The sequence below is a fragment of the Lycium ferocissimum genome, unplaced genomic scaffold (genome assembly GCF_029784015.1).
Source record: "Lycium ferocissimum isolate CSIRO_LF1 unplaced genomic scaffold, AGI_CSIRO_Lferr_CH_V1 ctg5331, whole genome shotgun sequence".
NCBI classification, from domain to species: domain Eukaryota; kingdom Viridiplantae; phylum Streptophyta; class Magnoliopsida; order Solanales; family Solanaceae; genus Lycium; species Lycium ferocissimum.
Genome location: NW_026725947.1, coordinates 110,958 through 130,660, shown reverse-complemented (window position 1 = coordinate 130,660; position 19,703 = coordinate 110,958). Strand labels below are relative to the sequence as shown.

The 19,703-nt window shown below is 37.3% G+C and overlaps 1 protein-coding gene across 5 annotated transcripts in view; it reads left to right on the top strand.

Moving 5' to 3' along the window:
* The first annotated feature begins 3,720 nt into the window (after positions 1-3,720).
* LOC132044850 (uncharacterized) overlaps positions 3,721-19,703 on the top strand; it is a 69,437-nt gene continuing 53,454 nt past the window's right edge. For 2 of the 5 annotated variants that reach the window (XM_059435387.1, XM_059435386.1), the window contains exons 1-13: positions 3,721-4,126; positions 4,215-4,400; positions 4,500-4,589; positions 5,094-5,167; positions 5,252-5,407; positions 6,307-6,427; positions 6,584-6,639; positions 7,379-7,433; positions 7,508-7,564; positions 7,694-7,795; positions 10,389-10,469; positions 10,614-10,666; positions 12,345-12,414. In XM_059435387.1, the coding sequence (XP_059291370.1) occupies positions 4,022-4,126; positions 4,215-4,400; positions 4,500-4,589; positions 5,094-5,167; positions 5,252-5,407; positions 6,307-6,427; positions 6,584-6,639; positions 7,379-7,433; positions 7,508-7,564; positions 7,694-7,795; positions 10,389-10,469; positions 10,614-10,666; positions 12,345-12,414 (1,206 nt within the window). In that variant the 5' untranslated portion in view covers positions 3,721-4,021. Of the gene's footprint in view, positions 4,127-4,214; positions 4,401-4,499; positions 4,590-5,093; positions 5,168-5,251; positions 5,408-6,306; positions 6,470-6,583; positions 6,640-7,378; positions 7,434-7,507; positions 7,565-7,693; positions 7,796-10,388; positions 10,470-10,613; positions 10,667-12,344; positions 12,415-19,703 lie in introns of those variants that run through there. The other 3 variants (XM_059435385.1, XM_059435388.1, XM_059435389.1) reach the window with 3 other exon arrangements.

Genomic DNA, 19,703 nt, shown 5'->3' with positions numbered 1-19,703 from the left:
CGAATCTCAACATATAAAACTACGAGGTATAACATTGCGCTTATCTTTTATTTTACCAAATAATAAAAAATAAAGGTATAACCTTATCCGCTCGCAATAAGTTTTTTCGAGACGGAAATAAATCAACACACAGTATTATTATTTCCATTGTAATCAGACAAAACCAATACCACATGCTCAAATTTCTCAACTGAATGCAAACTCAGCCTTTCATTAATGCATAAAAAATATAATTTGACTAGTACACTTGAGTTGTATAATTTGGAGTAATGATTTTCTTTCATGACGAAATTTGATGTTATGCTAAAAGGGAAAAACTTGAATATTATCAAGACAAATTCACCATAAAAGTATCATATTTTGCACATTGTACACTCAGTCCTACTATCCCTTGTCTTACAAATAAGAGCTACTGGACAACATACACATCAGAAGTAGTGTCAGGACTTCATATGTTAATGTCTGAGGTTAAACATGTCAAGCAAAACTTTAGACACGTCTGACAAAAGTTTGTGATGAAGCCATGAAGAAAGTTTGTGAATAGTGCATTTTGTTCCCATTGTTCATATCTTAGACCAATTGTTTAAACTTTACACAAGTAGTAAGCCAAGGCATTTGAAGTAGGAAGAACAGTTTGTTTAAAACTGGCTAGGCCTAGCAGTCAACATAGACCCAATATTACAAAATTTTTAGAAATGAAATTGGCATTACCAGGATTCAAAATCCATATATGGGTGGAAAGAAATTACTGAAACATACAATCTAAATATCCATACACCAGAGGAAGTGGAAGAGGAGGAACAATAACCTATTATTTGAGGTTTGCCAAGATTGATTACCTACTAATAATTTTGAAAAAATTGGATATAACTTAAATTGTAGGGTGAAACTGACTATCTAGTGAAATTAACACATATAAAGTTGAGAAAAACCTAGTCTATACGACCCAATCAACATAAAATTGATGGCAAGTGCATAGATAGCCGATTTGGGACCATCATTTAAGTCATATTGTATTTGTATACAATTTGCAAGTTTAGCCACTTCAAAAGCAACTTCATGCATATGAGAACCAAAATTGCTAAAAATTGCATCTGAAGCTTGGTAGCAAACTTTCGCATAAGTTTGGATTTTTGATATTTTTTCCTAAAGTTTGGCTTGCATATGCCAAGGCCAAACTTCTAATAATGGTGCCTGAAGTTTCAGACACATATTTGGAACTGAAAATAGTTTTTTTGGAATTTAGAACTACTAATCTTCACATTTAATTGCACGGTTTGCCCTTCAAATGGATTGATCCTTAATTGTTTTCCTTAGCAATCGAACTTATGCCTAGCGGGGCATAAGTTCTTTAAATTATGCCCCGCTAAAAAAATTATTTGCCTTGAGGGACAAAAATTAAAGACCAACACAAAATAGAGACGAAAGTGCAAACGACCTAGAACCCGTTTGGATTGGCTTATAAGTTGCTTATAAGCTGTTTTCAACTTTTTTGAGTGTTTGGCTGGCCAGCTTAAAGTTATTTTGTGCTTAAAATAAGCTCAACAAAATAATTGGGCCCGTTTGACTTAGCTTATCCAAAGCAACTTATAAGTTGAAAACGGGCAATTCGCAGAATTGCCCTTCTTTTAGGGTGGTCTTTAAATTTTGCCCCTCATATTTGAAATCTTTAAATTTTGCCCTTCGATAAACCCCTATGGGTTCCGTGTTCGAACCCTCACATTACCAAAATTTAAAAAAAATTCGCAAGTGAGTTTAAATTTCGCTATGCCCCCATCGGCATACACTTATGAAGGAATTACCAAAGTTATGCGCCGGACACGGCATACTTATGCCTCATGGGCGACTTGGCATAAGTATGCCGTTCCGACATAACTTTGGTAATTCCTTCACAAATTTATGCCGGTATGATACAAGTTTGCCCATTAAAAGTATGCACATCGGCATAAATTTGTTAACGAATTATCAAACTTATGCCGACGGGGGCATACTTATGCCTTATTGGCGTACTTTGCCTCAAGCATATATATGTATTTGTCATTCCAAACTAATTGCGGGTTGTATCAGATAACGAGCGCATGTTAATTGTTAAACACCACAGAGGCACGAACCCATTGTCATTAACGTGAGATACTAACTACTATTCCCTTAATTCGAACAATTTATTGTTAGGTTTTGAAGTATATATACGAGGATCCACACGAATCTGCGTACTATTGATTTGTTAATTTCTTTGGGATATAACTTAATTACCACAAACTCACCGTCACGGACGCAAAGTTTTATGGTTACTTTAAATTTAATAGCTCGATTCGAAAAAATCTAGTACTCTATATTCCGTTAAGTTAGACATATCGCTTGGGTTGCTTGTCTCAAGTTGAATTCATACTTATGTTAATTGTTGTTAATTTGTAAACCGAGATTAAGCATGTGAGTTGAACAATATCTCGTAAGAAGATTAAAATGCAAGCTCGATCGAGGCATACTTTCTTAGAAATGCAAGCCGAATATCATGGAGGGCGGACTTTAGTTATGTTTAGTTATACGGAGGATCAGACTTTTAATTGTGTTTAACTAAAAGTATGCGGAGTGTGTACTTTTAGTTATGTTTAGTTATCGGATCCGCATAACTTTAACTTTTCCTTAAAGATTGTATGCCGGATTCGGCATACACTCCCCCACTCCGCCTTTGCGAAATTATTTTTTTATTTTATGCCCGAGCGGGGATTCGAACCCCGTAACTTCATATATTCTTCCACCTTTCCAAGAAAGTGGCAAAACTTAAAGACCACAAATACGAAGGGCAAAATTTAAAGACCACAAATTTGAGGGGCAAAATTTAAAGACCACCCCAAACGAAGGGCAATCCGCGCAAAAAAATGGTTGAAAACAGCTTATAAGCCAAAAAAAAATAAGTTGGGCTACCTCAACTTTTTTTTTTTTAGCTTTTATATAATTTCTGGCTATAAGCCCGCTTAAAATAAGCCCATCCAAACAGGCTGCTAATCATCATCCTTGATAATGTTTTCAAGCTTTTTCAATGATACAAATTGTTTTATAGCCTGTTTGGCCTAGCCGTTTTGAGGCCAAAAGCGTTTTTTTTTTAAAATTTTAGAAAAAACACTTTTTTGAATATTTGAGGTGTTTGGCCAATTAGTAAAAATGCTTTTTAGTAGAAGCAGAAGCAGTTTTTCTGCTGTTGGAGAGGTTCTTGCAAGAAGCAGAAGCAGAAAATTATTTCTTTCAAGACAAAAATATCCCTACCATGAATACATATTTACCAAGTACATCTGTCATTAATCCATTAATTTTCAATGAATAATTCTTTGTGTTGAATTTCAATTTGTGGAATGATTTTGAATTTTGTTTTAGTTGTAGCTTTTTAGTATATTTAAATCATCGTGTTTATATTATATCAATATTTAATATATTTTTTATATGTCTATGTATTATATTAATTGAAAATTTTAATATGTATTTTTAAATTTTAGTTAAATAAAAATAAAATAATCTTGACAGTAAACGTTCATTAATACTTATCCTTTATCATAATTTGACACTCAATTTTTTTTTCCAAGATGATTAGTCAAACACAATCCATTGATTAAAAGCAATGAACAATACTTTTTAAATAAATTAGCCAAACACAAATTACTTATCACCAAAAATATTTTTTAAATAGCAGTTCTCAAAAGAGGCGTTTTTAGCCGCTAGCCAACGAGGCTCTTAAAACAATTTTTATCCTTGAAATTCAGGATCCCCTTACAACAATGGTGATTTTGATGTTGAAATCCGTAAGTGGCTACAAATACAATTTCTATAAAAAGGTGGCTGCACTTTAAATAGGCTAGGGGTGAAATTACTTGAGAAAATTGATCAATCTGGTGATATTCCAAACGACAGTGGATTTGCTTGTATTCTACCGTGTCAAGACGAAAGCACACAGTAAGGAGATCTGAACAATGCATAATTTTTATTCCAAGTGTTTGTTTGTTTGATTCATTTAGGAGAGATCTTAGAGATGGCTTTGATGGGAGTGTTGGAGTCAGATCTTCGAGCTTTATCTGCAGAAGCTCGACGCCGATATCCTGCTGTCAAAGATGCTGCCGAGCACGCTATTTTGAAGGTAACCTTTCTTCCTTCTTCAAATATATTTAATTCATATATATTTTCAACATTTTGAACTTGAATTGGTTTTGGTGTTGTATATGCAGTTAAGATGTATGTCGAGCCCGAGTGAGATAGCAGATAACGAGGATATATTAAAGATATTTTTGATGGCCTGTCAAGTTAGGAGTGTTAAAATGAGTGTTATTGGACTTTCTTCTCTCCAGAAACTCATTTCTCACGATGTAGTTGCTCCTTCTGCTTTGAAGGAGATTCTCGACACTCTCAAACATGTAAGACCCTGCCATTCTCACTGTTCAAACTACTGCTTCTCTATATTTGCATCATCATACATATAAAGCTGCTGCTCCTTCCTCTTAATCTTTTCACAGCACGGGGAAATGCCTGATGAGAGTCTTCAACTTAAGACCTTGCAGACTATCCTCATTATTTTTCAATCTCGTTTACAACCTGATAATGAGGTAATTCTTTATTTATTTACTACCTGCTTGCCTCTTGTTATCCATTTATGCTTAATCTAGTTTTGTCTCTTCTTTTGAAAAAAAAAAAAGACCGGAATTTGTGAGGGCATGTGATGGGAAACAATATCCTTTACCTGTTGACTCCATGTGTAATATCTTTAGTTTTCTGTCTAATGTGATTGACAGCCCATAACTTTGTTCTAACACCTTTTATGTGAGTATTCAATGTTGCTCAAAACTTCATTGTGAAACATGATATGTATAAAACAGAAAAAACATACCGCTGTGTATTAGAGAATGATAAAAGCCTAGGTTGTAGCTAGTGAGTATGTGATAACATGTAATATAAGGAAGGAAGCACTGGAGCTTAAGAAAAATCCTTCTTTTAATTCCTTCAACAGTTCCCAGTTTCCTTCTTAACGTGGGATATGTTGTATTTTGGGAGAGTTCTGGTTGGTGTTCCTTTACAAGATGGATATGCATTAACTTTTCTTTAACTTTCAGGATTACACCGCTCAAGCTCTTGCTATCATCCTTCACCTTCTTGAAAACAATAGATCCTCTGATAGTGTGAGAAAGTGAGTTTAAAGGGTGAAAGTTCAATGTATTCAGTTTCTATGTCTTGTTTCATTTGGGTGCTCATACTTGGCAAATTGTTTCAGTACTGCTGCTGCAACTTTTAGGCAAGCTGTAGCATTGATATTTGATCGTGTGATTTCTACTGAGTCACTTCCAGCCGGGAAATGTTGCTCTGGCGTGTACATTTCTCGTAGCAGTTCGGTTACTAGTGATGTTAACCGCAATATAAATCATCTAGAGTATGTACACATCCTGATAACTTTTTATTTAAATGATAAGTACACATCTTGATATTATAATGGATTTAGATTTTTCGGTCCTCTTCTCTGCATGTCTAGCAACTCATTTTTTTTTTTGAAACTGGTAACTTTGTATTCCTTAGCATTAAGGATGGCAACCTCCAAAAAGTGTGGTATAGAGTGGTATTGATTACAAAAGTTCTATGAGATCCACTATCTGTATTTCATCATCCATACTATGCTCTTTACACCAAAAACATAAGGAACTAATACAATTCCATTTGATCTTTTGAATGGAATTGGATCTGACTTAAAAAATTCTACCATTTCTCTCCTTCCATATGTTCCAGGACTGTTCTCCACCATATCTTCTGGCTTTTACTACCCCCCTTCTGATCCAGCAACTTAAGAGATCTGCTGTGTGTACTGTCATGGTCCAACTTTCCCTGGCCAAACTAATAAAAAGAGCTCAAAGATGACTATTGGGTGGTCTAGCCTGTCTTTGCTTTCTGAACATACCTACTGTGTTAACAGTGTGTTATGTTTCCTCTGTCTATGCCTTGTGTTTCCTCTGTCTATGCCGGCATATTAAGTCATTTTTAGTATTGCAACTACACCAATCCATGGGTGATCATGATGAACTTTAGTCGTTTAATCCTTATATTTCAAGTATTTTTCCTCGAGGACATCTTGTCCTTTTGTTGTACTCTCTTTCTTATTGATTGAGTCTTCCTTTCTTAATGAAAGAATGTTTTGCTTTGTGTAAACTATTCTGCTGGCATTTAAGAAGTCTATGTTAGTCGTTGTTCTAATTGGTAGTTTAAAGAAATTGCTTACTTGTCTTATGAAGTATGATGTTATGATTTACGAATTTCAATTTCTGCGACGTACTTGAACAGGTCATTGGAGCAAGAGTTTTCTTCTGGAGGTCCATCGCTGATGAGGGATACCTTAACTAAATCTGGAAAATTTGCACTTCGGTTACTTGAGGACCTGACAGCTCTTGCTGCAGGTGGATCTGTATGTGCCGATATGAGTGGTTCTTCTTCCGGTTTGAAAGATGTTCAAATTCTTTTGACTGTCTGCTTTCTGAAAGTGATTCATTGTAATTGTGGTTTCTGTTACAAATAGAAGTTTTAGATTCCTCGCTGATATTATGTCTGTTTTATACTTCAGGCTGTCTGGCTACGTGTCAGTTCTATTCAACGGACATTTGCACTTGATATACTTGAGTAATGATCTAACCTTTAAATTAATACTTCTTCCCCCTTAAACATGGATTCGGCTGGATGCTTGTGAAGTGTATCACATGACTGTGGAGCATTGTAATACTTACCTCTTCAAAAATAATGTTGTGCTTGGTACATTGAGCTTGTAAAAACTGTTACTTTTCAACTTTTGAGAAATACATTAGTTTCCTAGATCCCCTAACTAGTAGAGTTTTGAAAGTCTGCCATTCTTTTCCAAAGTGTATATTAGGATTAAGTTATTGACATAAGTTGTTCTTTGTACGTTATATGCATATATAAATAAACGAGAAATTTCTGTGGGCCAGCTGACGCATGTTTCGTAACTCGGTGGATAATGGTCCTGTCCCTCACCCGTCTGCACTTAGTTGATTCATTTGATTGTCCATGACTTGAGAACCTTGATGCAATAAGAGTAGGCCATGCTTCAGAGCATGAGCTAAAGAAGCAGCTGTAGTATTTTATCCAGCGTTTGTAGATGGAGTTTTTGGGTAGTTTTTGGCAATATCTTGTGCAATCTTTTAAAAAAATTTGAGTTAATTGACTTGTTCTAAAAATATAAAAAATAAAATAAGAAGAAGAAAAAAGATAGAGAAGGCAACTAAGGAAACATGTTTATATAGATGGTCTAAATGAGTGAAAGAGTTTGTTGTAGCTGTTGACTAACTTATATAATAGGTTTCTATGATTTTGATTTTACTTATGTTGCTTCATTGCTTTTCAGGTTTATTTTATCTAATTATGTGGTGTTGTTCAGAGCATTGGTTCCTTTTGAAGAGGTATAGGGATATCGTCTTTCTTTCTAGTTATATTGATTATATCCATTCTCTAATTGGTAGCTTCTAAATAGCAGGTTCTCCGTCGCAAGATATGTTCACTTCTAATGACATCACTTCGTACTGATACTGAGGTGATAGTTCTTCCATCTGTAATTTAGTCTCAGCGAAGCAGATATAAGCATAAACTTTAAACTGCTTTTCTTCTCAAGAATCTGGTTCTCTTTATTTACTTTGTATCTTATACATTATCCTGTGAACAGCTTGAAGGAGAATCTGGAGAACCTTATTTCCGGCGTCTGGTGTTGCGTTCAGTAGCCAACATAATCAGGCTTTACAGTTCTTCACTTATCACTGAATCCGAGGTAGAATTTAAACCATTTTATGACATTTGCTGTCCCTTGTAGTGGTCATTATGGATTCTTTCTGAGAAGAAATTCAATGTATGCTGACAGACTAATTGCCTTATGTTAAGAATATTGTAAATGATATATTATTTGTCATTTTTTTCTCAAAAAAGGAATATTGTAAATGATAATTTATATCAATTAGGACTAGTCAAAATTAATCAGATTGATTCTTTCCTGTAATGAGGTAGTCAGAATATTTTCTTTCTTATTGTAGGTTTTGTTCATTCAACTATTTGAGAAAATGACAAAAATGGTCCTTTATGTTTGGGTTAGGTTTAACATTGTCCCTTAGATATATTCCTAAGCAGTTTTGGTTCTTTAAGTTCGCCTTTTTGGTCTATCTTTGGAGTGTGGTGCATGCAATTTTTTGAGGTGCAGTTTCTGCTACTTTTTATCTTTTTGTGGTGTCTGGTGCACTTTTTGGTGTTGCGGTCTATGATATTTGACGAGACTTTTTTGGAGTTTTTTTTTTTTTTTTGACTTTTCCCATAAAATCTAACAACCAGAGTTTGTTAAATATTTGACGGAGATGAAAAGGGCTCACTGTTGTGCATCTATTTATCAATCTGATTTTCATTCCCCATAGTATCACCCATGATAGAAGAAGAGAAATATTGGTTCTTTAGAAAATAGAGAGAGCAATAAGAATGAAGCAGATGGAGAAGTATTGAGCAACTAGAAACTAAAAAAATAGAAAACTCTCAAGTACTATATGATCTCAAGTACGGGATAGTGTTAAAAGTAACCAGCAACAAGAGAAATCTTTGCCGGAAAAGAGTACCTCGCCGGAAAGTGGATTGACGTTCTCGAAATAGAGCTCTGGTGGTCGGAATGTTTCAGAAGGTGGATGGGTCGAAGTAGATCAAAGAGGCGACACCCACAGTAGAGGGATTCTTGCAAGGAAGTGGTCAGAAGGGCTCGCACACGCCGGCACATGAGATAACCTCGTTGCAAAAGATAGAAGACTTCTTGGTCTACTCTGAGAATTGTCTGTACTACCCATTTTTTTTTTTTTTTTTTTTTGGGGATCAAGATAAAACTTGCAAAATACTACCATTATAGATGTATCATATGAATTTACCACTGATGCAGGTGTTTGAAAATCCACATCTTGTTCTCTCTCAAATTAGCCCAGCGAGTCACTGACATTGCTCCAAGCCCACTCATTTAAGCTTGTTGAGCCTAACTTGTCTCCCTCTACCTTAGCCCACTTCGGCCCGTTAAGCCTCCTCTCTCTCTACTTAAAAATAGACCAACTCCACGTGTAAACCCTAAAATCTGGTTACACGTGTGGGAGGGTGTTAAGAGTATGCTACACTCCTCCCTCATCGGTTGTGTGCGGGTTTTCAAAGGAGTTATATTGTTCTAATCTGCTCCACCTATTTCTTTAAGGTTGTTGAATGCTCGAATTCTTTTGCAAGTGAGAACTAATTAGATTTGACTCTTTCTTACAACTAGTTAGTCAGAATAGTTTCTTTCCTGTTGTAGGACTTGTACATTTACTATTTAAACACGATAGCTTGATGGAATCATCATTTAGGTTTTCTCTCAATATTCTTTCCCATGTTCTTTATTTCTCACACCTTAAAAGAAAGAGAAAAAGATAATGCTGATATAGGGATATTCAAGAGAACCTAACAGAGAATATTGATAAAGAAATAGAGAGTATACAAAGTGGAAGAAAGTAGGAGGTTAGGACTTAGGATTAAGAAAAGAGCCAGAAAGTGGATAGTAGGAAAGAATGGAGAACTAATGAAGAAAATGAGTGCCAGGATTTTTGATTTTTCACCAACTTGCAATATCTTCTATAATTGTATAGAATGTCCTACTATGTAATTAAGTAAATAAAAATATTCTCTCTCTAGCAGCTTAAGCTTTTTTTAATTGATATGATCACACACTTCTAACAACATGGTATCAGAGCAGGCAGAGGTGCTCACTAAGCAGGCAGAGGTCCTGAGATGGAATCTCACCGCCACCCATAGTCAAAAAGAATTTCCACGTACTTGGCCACAGAATCAGGCCCGCACGTGAAGGGGCGTGTTGAGAATATAATTAAGTGAATAAAAGTGTGCCCTCTCTAATAGCTCAAGCTTTTAGATGGGATGGTCACACACTTCAACAACACTTACAGTTGTGATGCATAATGTTAGATAGGAGGGGATAGATGAAAATAAATCATAATTAACCGTAGATCCCTTATCGGAAACAAAAAAGAAAAACCCCTAACCTAAATCTCGGTAAATCTTTTTTGATGAACTGTATTCGTTAAAAGATTTGTGGCGTGTCAGTACAAAATTACCACTACTTGTATTTCTTTCTTCACTTCTCTACTCCACTTTACTATACACTTTTTGCTCCTCCTTCTCTAGTTTAGCAGAGCATGCTTACTTTGTCTGGTGTCAGATTTATTAACAAATCTGCTGATCTATTAGTCTTGCTGAATTTAAGCTATATTCCTATTTATTTGTTATTTTTTGATTGGCAACTTTATTTCCTGTCTACGAGTATCTTACACTGCTAAACTGGTCAATCCTTTTCTGTACAGGTATTTCTCAGCATGTTGGTGAGGGTTATATCTCTAGACTTACCTTTGTGGCATCGCATTCTTGTTCTTGAAATCTTGAGGGTATTTCCAAAATCTTCTTTTTTAAAAATAAAAATAAAAATTCCTGTAGTTATTGCTTCCAACCTTTAGACTGAATCTGTAAGTACTCAAATGAATACTAACTTCTATCTAATCTAATTCATAGTAACTTTGCTTATTTGGCAGGGCTTTTGTGTGGAAGCACGCACTATGCGGATTCTTTTCCTTAATTTTGACATGTAGGTTTTTCTCACCTTTTGATTCTTGGATTTTTCTTTGCAGATAACTTTTTTGCGGATAATTTTTTGGATGAAACTTTGCGGATAATTTTTGGATGAAACTTACCTTTTGCAGATAAATGTGATCATGTGCTTTTCTTACGTCACCCCCTAGATTGTGAAATTATGTGATTTACTTGTGTTTTTTCCGCACCGCAAAGTATTCAGGTTTTGTATCTGTAGTCATAGTCACATTCTCTTTCCGATGAAGTAAGGTATTTCATTAACAAGAAAGCATCAGGTAGATGCATAGTTAGAGTTTGAAATACAGAAACAAAAAGAATTGTTGGTCCCTTTTCAGTGTGTTAATCTAAGACAAGGGGGCTAACAATATCCAAAAAATGGTCAGTACTTATAATTACAGTATTTTAACTTAATCCAGCAAAAAAGATTGAGTAAGCATTTAGCTTCGAGAGAGTGATTTAGAGTTGAGGTTCCATCAAAACATCTACTATCCTCTCATTATATAAACACCAAAAAATACTTGTAGGGATCATTGCCAGGTATTTTTGATGGTCTTATCAACTCTCTATAAGCTCCAGTTCGTATGAGCCCTTCTCATATTCGGTGGCATGATCCAATTCAAGCCAAAAATACAGTAGAACGAGCACCGAAGGTCAGTGGCAACTGGGCAGTGTAAAAACAGGTGGTTGACAGTTTCCACATTCTCCATACATAGATAACACCTGTTGACTGCCCGGTCTAGAATAGGTTATATATGCAGCAAGCTTGGTACATAAAATTTGTATGCTCCAACTTGAGGGAGAGTGTTAGAATCCTTGTAAATTTTCTAGAGTATATATAAATATAAAAGTGGCTTAATTTACTCCTATCCTAATTAGGTAGTGATTTCCTTTCCTTTTTAAAACATGTAAACATAGATGTTTAAACCCCAATAGGTTTAGGGAATAATGAAGCCAAGTTCTCTTTTATTTTCTCTTTCGTGTCACAGAAACAAATGTTATGTGCCCAACGCCTCAAATCCACTTCACAATGATTGCTTCTCTTCTATCTTCCATTGAAAGCAAAATCTAACTTCTCCTATCTCAAGATCCCATGTAAATTCAAAAAGTAGGCTGCTCAGTGGGGAAAAAGAAGAATTAGATTGTTTCATGCATCTCTTTTGTGGAGATCGTGGAAGTCAAAGTTGCAAGGACGCTGCTAAAGATGTTATCAGGCTTTCGTTTTCAACCATGGCATGGAGGTGATCACTACATGCAATACCAAGAAGCTGCTCCTCCCACTCCTGAAGTTTCTGAATTGGTTTATAGGAATTTTGTGCCTTTGAGATAGCAAGTGTGGGGTTAACTTTATGTGCTGTGAAATTTATGGCAAGAAAGCAACAATATGTGTTCTGAGGGCAAGTTTTAAGCTATACATAGTCTAACATATAAATGTATAGCCTATATCTATGACGTAAACAGAAAGCTATATCTGAAGTGAACAATTTATTAGGTTCTTGTACCATTTCATGCCCGGTTTAGATTGGGTAAAAGTTCTGTAATCCTAGGCATCTAATTGGTGCTAGCTTCCATCATTAATATAATTGATTTTACCTGTCTAGAAGATACCTTGTTCCTCTATTCTCCAGTTCTCCTTTTTTTTATATATATATGTGGGTGTATTTGATTGCATGCAGGCATCCGAAGAACACAAATGTAGTTGAGAGTATGGTAAAAGCTCTTGCTCGCGTCGTTTCTACTACCCAGGTACACAATATGGGCTCCACACTTATTTACTTTACTAGTTTCTCGACACGTGCGTTGCACGTGTATCCTGATCGATTCATGATTTAGCACAAAATTTAAAATTAATAACCATATAAGATTATTAAAAAAGACATGTTTTCAAGTAACCTACAAGCCAGTGGCACTAGAGGGGGAATTCTGATGTCGTGGGATAGTAGAGCGTGGAGAGGGGATATTCTGGAAACTGGATCATATACTCTAACCTGCAAGTTTGTGGCACTTCTTCAAGATTTTGAGTGCCACATAACTGGAGTATATGCTCCAAATTGCAGATTTGAGAGGGAGCATGTGTGGGAGGAAGTAGGAGCTGTTAGGGGTATGTTTGATGGTCCATGGGTTGTCTGTGGTGATTTCAATGTCACAAGATTTCCATCTGAGGAAAGGAATTGCAGAAGGAGGACCCCTGCAATGGAGGAATTTTCAGATTTTATAGAGGACAAGGAACTTTTGGATCTTCTACTAGAAGGAGGATGCTTTACCTGGCTCAAGGGAGGTAATAGTAGAATTGCTTCTAGAATTGACAGGATTCTAATCTCTAAAGAGTGGGATGACAGGTTCAGGAATATTAAGCAGTCTGTATTGCAGAGACTGGAGTCTGATCATCTCCCTCTCTCACTACAATGTGGATCTGGGAACCTGGTGGAATTCTTTTATTTTCACAGGCAAACCTGACTATATTTTAGCTTGCAAAGTTAAAGCATTAAAAGTCAAGCTAAAAGAATTGAGTAAAACTTGTCAAGGAAATCTGGGAATGCAAAAGACTCAGCTTTTGAGTCAATTGGCTACCTTTGATGCAATACAGGAGAATAGAGTGTTATCAGAAGAGGAATTAGTCTTGAAAGCTTCTCTTTTGATGGAATATGATGAACACATTAAAAATGAAGAAATCTCATGGAGACAAAGATCTAGGGCTTTATGGCTCAAAAAGGGGGCAAAGAACAGGGGCGGATTTAAGTGGAGGTGAGGGTGTTCAGAACACCCTCGGCAAAAAGTTACAGTGTATATATAGGATAGATTTTCTGTGTTTATGTACATATATATATTAACTTTTGAACACCCTGAACATATGCTAAAGGTTAGCTCAAGCGGTCCAGGGTGTTCAAAATTGTCTCTAGCATCCTAGGATCGATTCCCATCAACAACATTAATTTTTATATTTAGCTTTTGTTGTTTTTTTCAAACCCCCTGAGTGAAAATCCTGGATCCGTAAAAAAACGTTGAGGAAGTATTAAATATAAACGTTGATAATGGTTTCTCTCTCAGGCACTTTTTTTGAGGTCTGTTAGTTCAGTCTTTTTTTGAAGTATTAACGCTTTTCAGAGGAAATTATCCGGCAGCTCTGGCCGGAATTTCAATAGATATGGGGGAAGATAGGATTTTCTACAATGCAGATTTTAAATCATATGACATTACAAGGAGACATTCAGGTTCTGAAGTATGGTTCGACTGGATCAAACGTAGCAGACATTTAATGAGAAAAGTTACTATTAGCATTATTAGTGTCATGAAGTGGTTGGTGTTTGTCTTCAATGCAGCATCAGAAGAAAAGAGGAAGATAGTAAAGAGATGGCACACGAAGGACCATTACTCAGAGTTCTTTTGTACGCTTAAATACAATGAAAGCGGTAGGCTTCATAGCCATTCAAGGAGGAAATAAATCTATCGTTAATACACCAGAGGTACCCTTTAAAGAGGGATGGGGGAAAATTGCTCAAAAGTTTAGTAACTTCATCAATGAGACAAACAGAGTAAAGGACTATATCCCCGGTAGAAACATACAAACAGGAACCTCGTACAAAGAGGCTTTCAATAACAGCAGATGGATGATTGAGGAGACAAAAACTGCACAGATCACTGCTAGACACAACAAAATATCTGTGACTGGGGGTTCAGCGAAGCCAAATTCAGATTTGTTAAGCAGATGCCTGGTTGGAAAGTTTCAGTTCCCACCAAAAGAAACGCCAACTTTGAATGATGTGAGGAAATGGGCTGGTAACACTTGGAAATCAACCTTTGGAGTGAATGTGTTTAGCATGAATGACTCTCAGTTTCTCTTTGAGCTTCCATCAAGAAAAGATGCAGAGGATGTTATGTCCGGAGATTGGAGTTGGCAGAAGAAAAAGCTGCAACTTCAATGGTGGAATCCTACCATCGGATGCTGGCCGGAGGAAATCAATAGGGACTGGGTGTGGATCAGATTGCTTGGTATTCCACTGAATCTCTGGTCACAGAAGATAATTGAAGAGATAGGAAACTGCTGTGGCGGTTTCATGGAAACAGAGGAGGAGACAACTCCGAGACAACTCTGAGAAATCATCTTCACTGGGCTCGAATCAAAGTGAAGGGGAGTGGAAAGGCGATTCCCAGAGAGATTGAAGTCGAGAACGAAGGTTTAACCTACAACATCCCGGTATGGGTGGAGGCTCCGGTGACGGTGAAAGCTGAACGAAGAAGAAATGGAGAGACTTTGAAGTATCCACTGGATAATAGTACAATGCCAGCTTTCTTTGATAGAGATGTGAGGGCTGAAATATCTGTGAATTTGTCAGGGCACGTGGGCACGTCAATCGATGGGGGAAAGGTGGCTTCAAAGGCACGTGGGGGGTCAACTTATAGAGAAGGAATTAAAAACCCTTCCGGGCTCTTAAATCAGCAGCAGTATTTGGGCCCAAAATTAAGCCCAACAAAGTTGGACCCAGTAACTCTGAGAATCCCAATTATATTTGAGAAGGAAGCCCAATTGAAAGATCCAGTCACAATTGAAATCCAAGTGAACACTAACAGAGAGAGGAGAATAGAGTCGCACATTCAGTCAACTGCGCTGATTCCAACTTTGAATAATCCAGTGACATCAGAAGGTGAAGAACGACACGCAGAGTTACAAGAAGATCAACTTCTCGTGGCTGATACTGTGCCGACAGGGGCTGATTCAACAGAGATTGATACCATGCAAATTTCGATAAACGAGGAAGAGAGGTTTATTTCAATTGAGGAGGCAACCCCATTGAAAATTCAATTACCTGCAGATATCGACGAAGGAAAATTTCGCCATGTCCGTGAACAGAATGACATGCAAACAGATGAGGATGCGATGTCGATCATTCAGGTTGATGATCTACCTCTTCTGGAGGTGCTAGCAGAAGAAAGTTTACAAGTGGAAGAAAAAAAAGAAGAGGGGGTTATCGTAGTCGAGGAAGTATTACCATTGAATTCTACCGATCGAGCAGAATTTATGGAACCAACAGCTGCGATTCCGTGTTTTGTTCAACAAAACATTCTCAGAATGAGTGACGAATTTGGGGTGCACTTCCAGGGGTGTGAACATGTGGCCTTGGAATTATTCATGAAAATAGATGGAAAGAGAAATTATGAACGATGAATCTGCTGATCTTGTGACAGTGACTCCAAAATGCAAGGGATCCAAAGAATTGAAGAGTTTGGAGCCGGCCATTAACTTTGTGAGCTTCGGCACAAGTAGGGGGGATGCTTTATAAACAAAGATAATGAAGGTTAAAATTGTGTCTTGGAATGTGAGGGGCCTCAATGATCTAAGGAAGAGGCCTAAGATTAAAAATATGGTGAGTTCATGGAGGGCTGATGTATATTGCTTTCAGGAATCTAAGCTGGAAGGGGATATAGGGGAAATTGTAAAAGATCTATGGGCTAATAAGGAGGGTGAAGTATGCTCAACTGGAGGCTAGTGCTACTAGAGGTGGGATTATCTTAGTGTGGGATAGTAGTATCTGGGAGGGAGTAATTTGTGAGGTGGGATCCTACTGTATTACTGTAAGTTTCAGCGGCAAAACACAAGATTTCTGCGGCAAAACACAAGATTTCTGCGGGCATTTATCAAGTGTGTATGCTCCAAATGGTAGAGAGGAAAGGGAAGAGGTGTGGTGGGAATTGGGGGCTGTTAGAAGCTTCTTGGATGGTCCTTGGGTGATAGCTGGAGATTTCAACACCGTACGATTCCCATCAGAAAAGAAGAATTGTAATAGGTTTAACAAAGCTATGGAAGAATTTTCAGAATTTATAGTGGATATGGAACTGGAAGATTTACCTCTAGTAGGTGGCAAGTACACTTGGAAAAAAGGGGAAAATCATGATATTGCTGCAAGATTGGGCAGGTTTTTGATTTCAGAAGAGTGGGAAGTCTCTTTCAGAAACATTAAGCAATCAGTTCTTCAGAGAGTCACCTCTGATCATAGATTTTTGATGCTGGAATGTGGTAACTGGGAAAGGATAAGTTCTTATTTTAAATTTGAGCACTGGTGGCGGAAGACGGAAAACTTCAAGGATAAAGTTAAAGAATGGTGGGATTCAGGGGTTTATGAAGGTAGGCCAGATTTTAAATTAGCAAGCAAATTGAAAAATCTTAGAGGGAAGTTAAAAGAATGGAGCAAAACTGTTCAAGGCAATTTGGGTATACAAAAGCAAAGTGTCCTCAATCAATTGTCTGACTTAGAAATGGTTCAAGAACAAAGAATGTTGTCTGAAGATGAGGCTTATTTGAAGGCAGTTCTAACAGTAAAGTTTGAGGAGATTGTTAAAAGGGAAGAAGTGGCATGGAGGCAAAGATCCAGGGCTCTATGGCTTAAAGAGGGTGATATAAATACCAAATTCTTTCACAGAACTGCCAATTGTCAAGAGGTACAACAACATTGATAGTTTGTTGATCAATGGGGCCATGGTAGATGATCTAGTAGAGATTTCAGAGAGAATCACCAACTTCTATCAGAACTTATACACCGAAACCGAACCATGGAGGCCAAAGTTCAATCCGAGAGAACAATCTATGTTAAATGAGGAGGACAATGTTTTACTTCAGAGCCAGTTTGGAGAACAGGAAATAAAAGATTGTGTCATGTCATGTGCAGGGGATAAAGCGCCTGGCCCAGATGGCTTTTCTATGGCATTCTTCATCCATTGTTGGGATGTGGTAAGCAGTGATCTGATAGCTGCTGTTCAGAATTTCTATACGCAAGGTTATTTTGAAAAGAGCTTTAATGCTACCTACATAACCTTGATCCCCAAGAAGGTGGGAGCCTTAGGGTTGAAGGATTTTAGACCAATTAGCCTAATCGGCAGTTTCTACAAGATCATTTCCAAGCTCTTGACTGAAAGGCTCAAGAAAGTGATGTCTAAGATAGTGGATGCTCAGCAAATGGCTTTCATCAAGGGGAGGCATATCATGGATGCTATTTTGATAGCAAATGAATGTGTGGATGTGAGAAAGATATCCAAGGTTCCTGGGATTCTATGCAAGCTAGACATAGAAAAGGCTTATGATCATCTCAACTGGGATTACCTGTGGAAAACATTGGAGAACATGGGCTTTGGTCGCAGGTGGATCAAGTGGATAAAGTTTTGTGCCAGTACAGTCAAGTTCTCCGTCTTGATCAATGGTTCACCTTCTGGTTTTTTCTCTTCTGAGAGAGGATTGAGACAAGGGGATCCCTTATCCCCTTTTCTCTTTATTTTGGCAATGGAAGGACTCAGTGACATGTTGAAAACAGCTCAAATAAACAAGATCAGGGGTTTCAAAGTCAATGCTGGTGACATTCAAGGTCCCTCAATTTCCCACCTTCTATTCGCTGATGATACACTAGTTTTCTGTGATGTAGAGAGCGATCAATTGAAGCAACTAAGAGTTATCTTTATCCTTTTTGAAGCTATTTCTGGGCTCCACATCAATTGGGAGAAAAGTTTTGTGTATCCAGTCAATGAAGTTCCAGGTATCAACAGGCTGGCCAACATTCTGGGAGGAAAAGTAGGAGATTTACCCACTACATACCTTGGCATGCCACTGGGGGCAAAGAGTAAATCCATGAATAATTGGAATGCAGTCTTGGAGAAATGCGAGAAGAAATTGGTAAATTGGAAGAGTCAATATCTCTCACTCGGAGGTAGAGTAACTTTGATCAACAGTGTACTAGATGCCTTGCCAACCTACATGATGTCTTTATTCCCCATGCCAGTTGAGGTCATCAAGAAGCTGGACACTTCGAGAAGGAATTTCTTATGGCAAGGAAAGTGTGAGACAAAGAAGCATCACCTCGTAGATTGGTGTACAGTTATCTCTAGCAAGCAGGGGGGTGGGTTGGGAATTAAGAACTTGAGGTTAGAGAATCAGCGCCTTCTGCAGAAATGGTTATTGGAGATTTGCTTCAGAGGAACAATCCTTATGGAAAGAAACGATTATGTCCAAATATAGGATGGAAAATCAGTGGATAACAAAGAAAGTAAAGAATCCATACGGTGTTGGGTGTGGAGAACTATCAGGAATCAGTGGCCTAGACTATGGCACAATTCAAAGATAAAAGTAGGCAATGGTGGGAAGACATCTTTCTGGAATGATGTCCGGGTAGGTCAACAATCACTGAAGAGTTTGTTCCCTGATATTTACATTCTGAATCAACAACAGAAGGCAACAATAATGGAAGTTAGAGATAATCAGGGATGGAACCTAAGCTTCAGGAGAATGCTCAATGATTGGGAAGTGGAAAGGCTGATAGGATTTTATAACACTCTTGAACAGTTCAAGGATTACTCCAATGAGGTGGACAGTTTAGTTTGGTTGAAGGATAAGCAAGGAAGATTCTCAGTCAAATCTGCCTATAATTGCATCAGTAAACATCAGTCCTCAACTTGGTTTCTGGCAATGGAAAATGATTTGGAAAGTTAAAATTCCATACAAAGTGGCATGCTTTACATGGTTAGTGGCTAAACAAGCTGTTTTAACACAAGATAATGTGATGAAAAGGGGTTTACAACTTTGCTCCAGGTGTTTTTTTTTTTTTTTTTTTTTGTGAAACTGAAGCTGAAACAATAAATCATCTTTTCCTTCACTGTAAAGTTACTGAACAACTTTGGCAGTTCTTCATCAATTTGAGAGGGCTTAATTGGACTATGTCAAGGAATACAGTTGAAGTTCTGGCATGCTGGAACAGAGATGGTAATTTGTCGGACCATAGGGAGAGATGGAAGATTGTTCCAGCTTGCATCTGGTGGACAATATGGAAGGAGAGGAATCAAAGATGCTTTAAAGACAAAAGTATCACCTTCCAGAAATTGAAGATGAATTGTCTAGTGTTTTTCTATTTTTGGTGTATTCATGAATTCCCCCAAGAGGCAGAGGATATAACTAGTATTCTAGATTGTTTATAGGGCTTTCGGTGGTAGGTTTTGCTTTCTCTAACTACTACTTATAATTACTACTGAAAGTACACTTTTGGTGTGTTTTCTGTGTT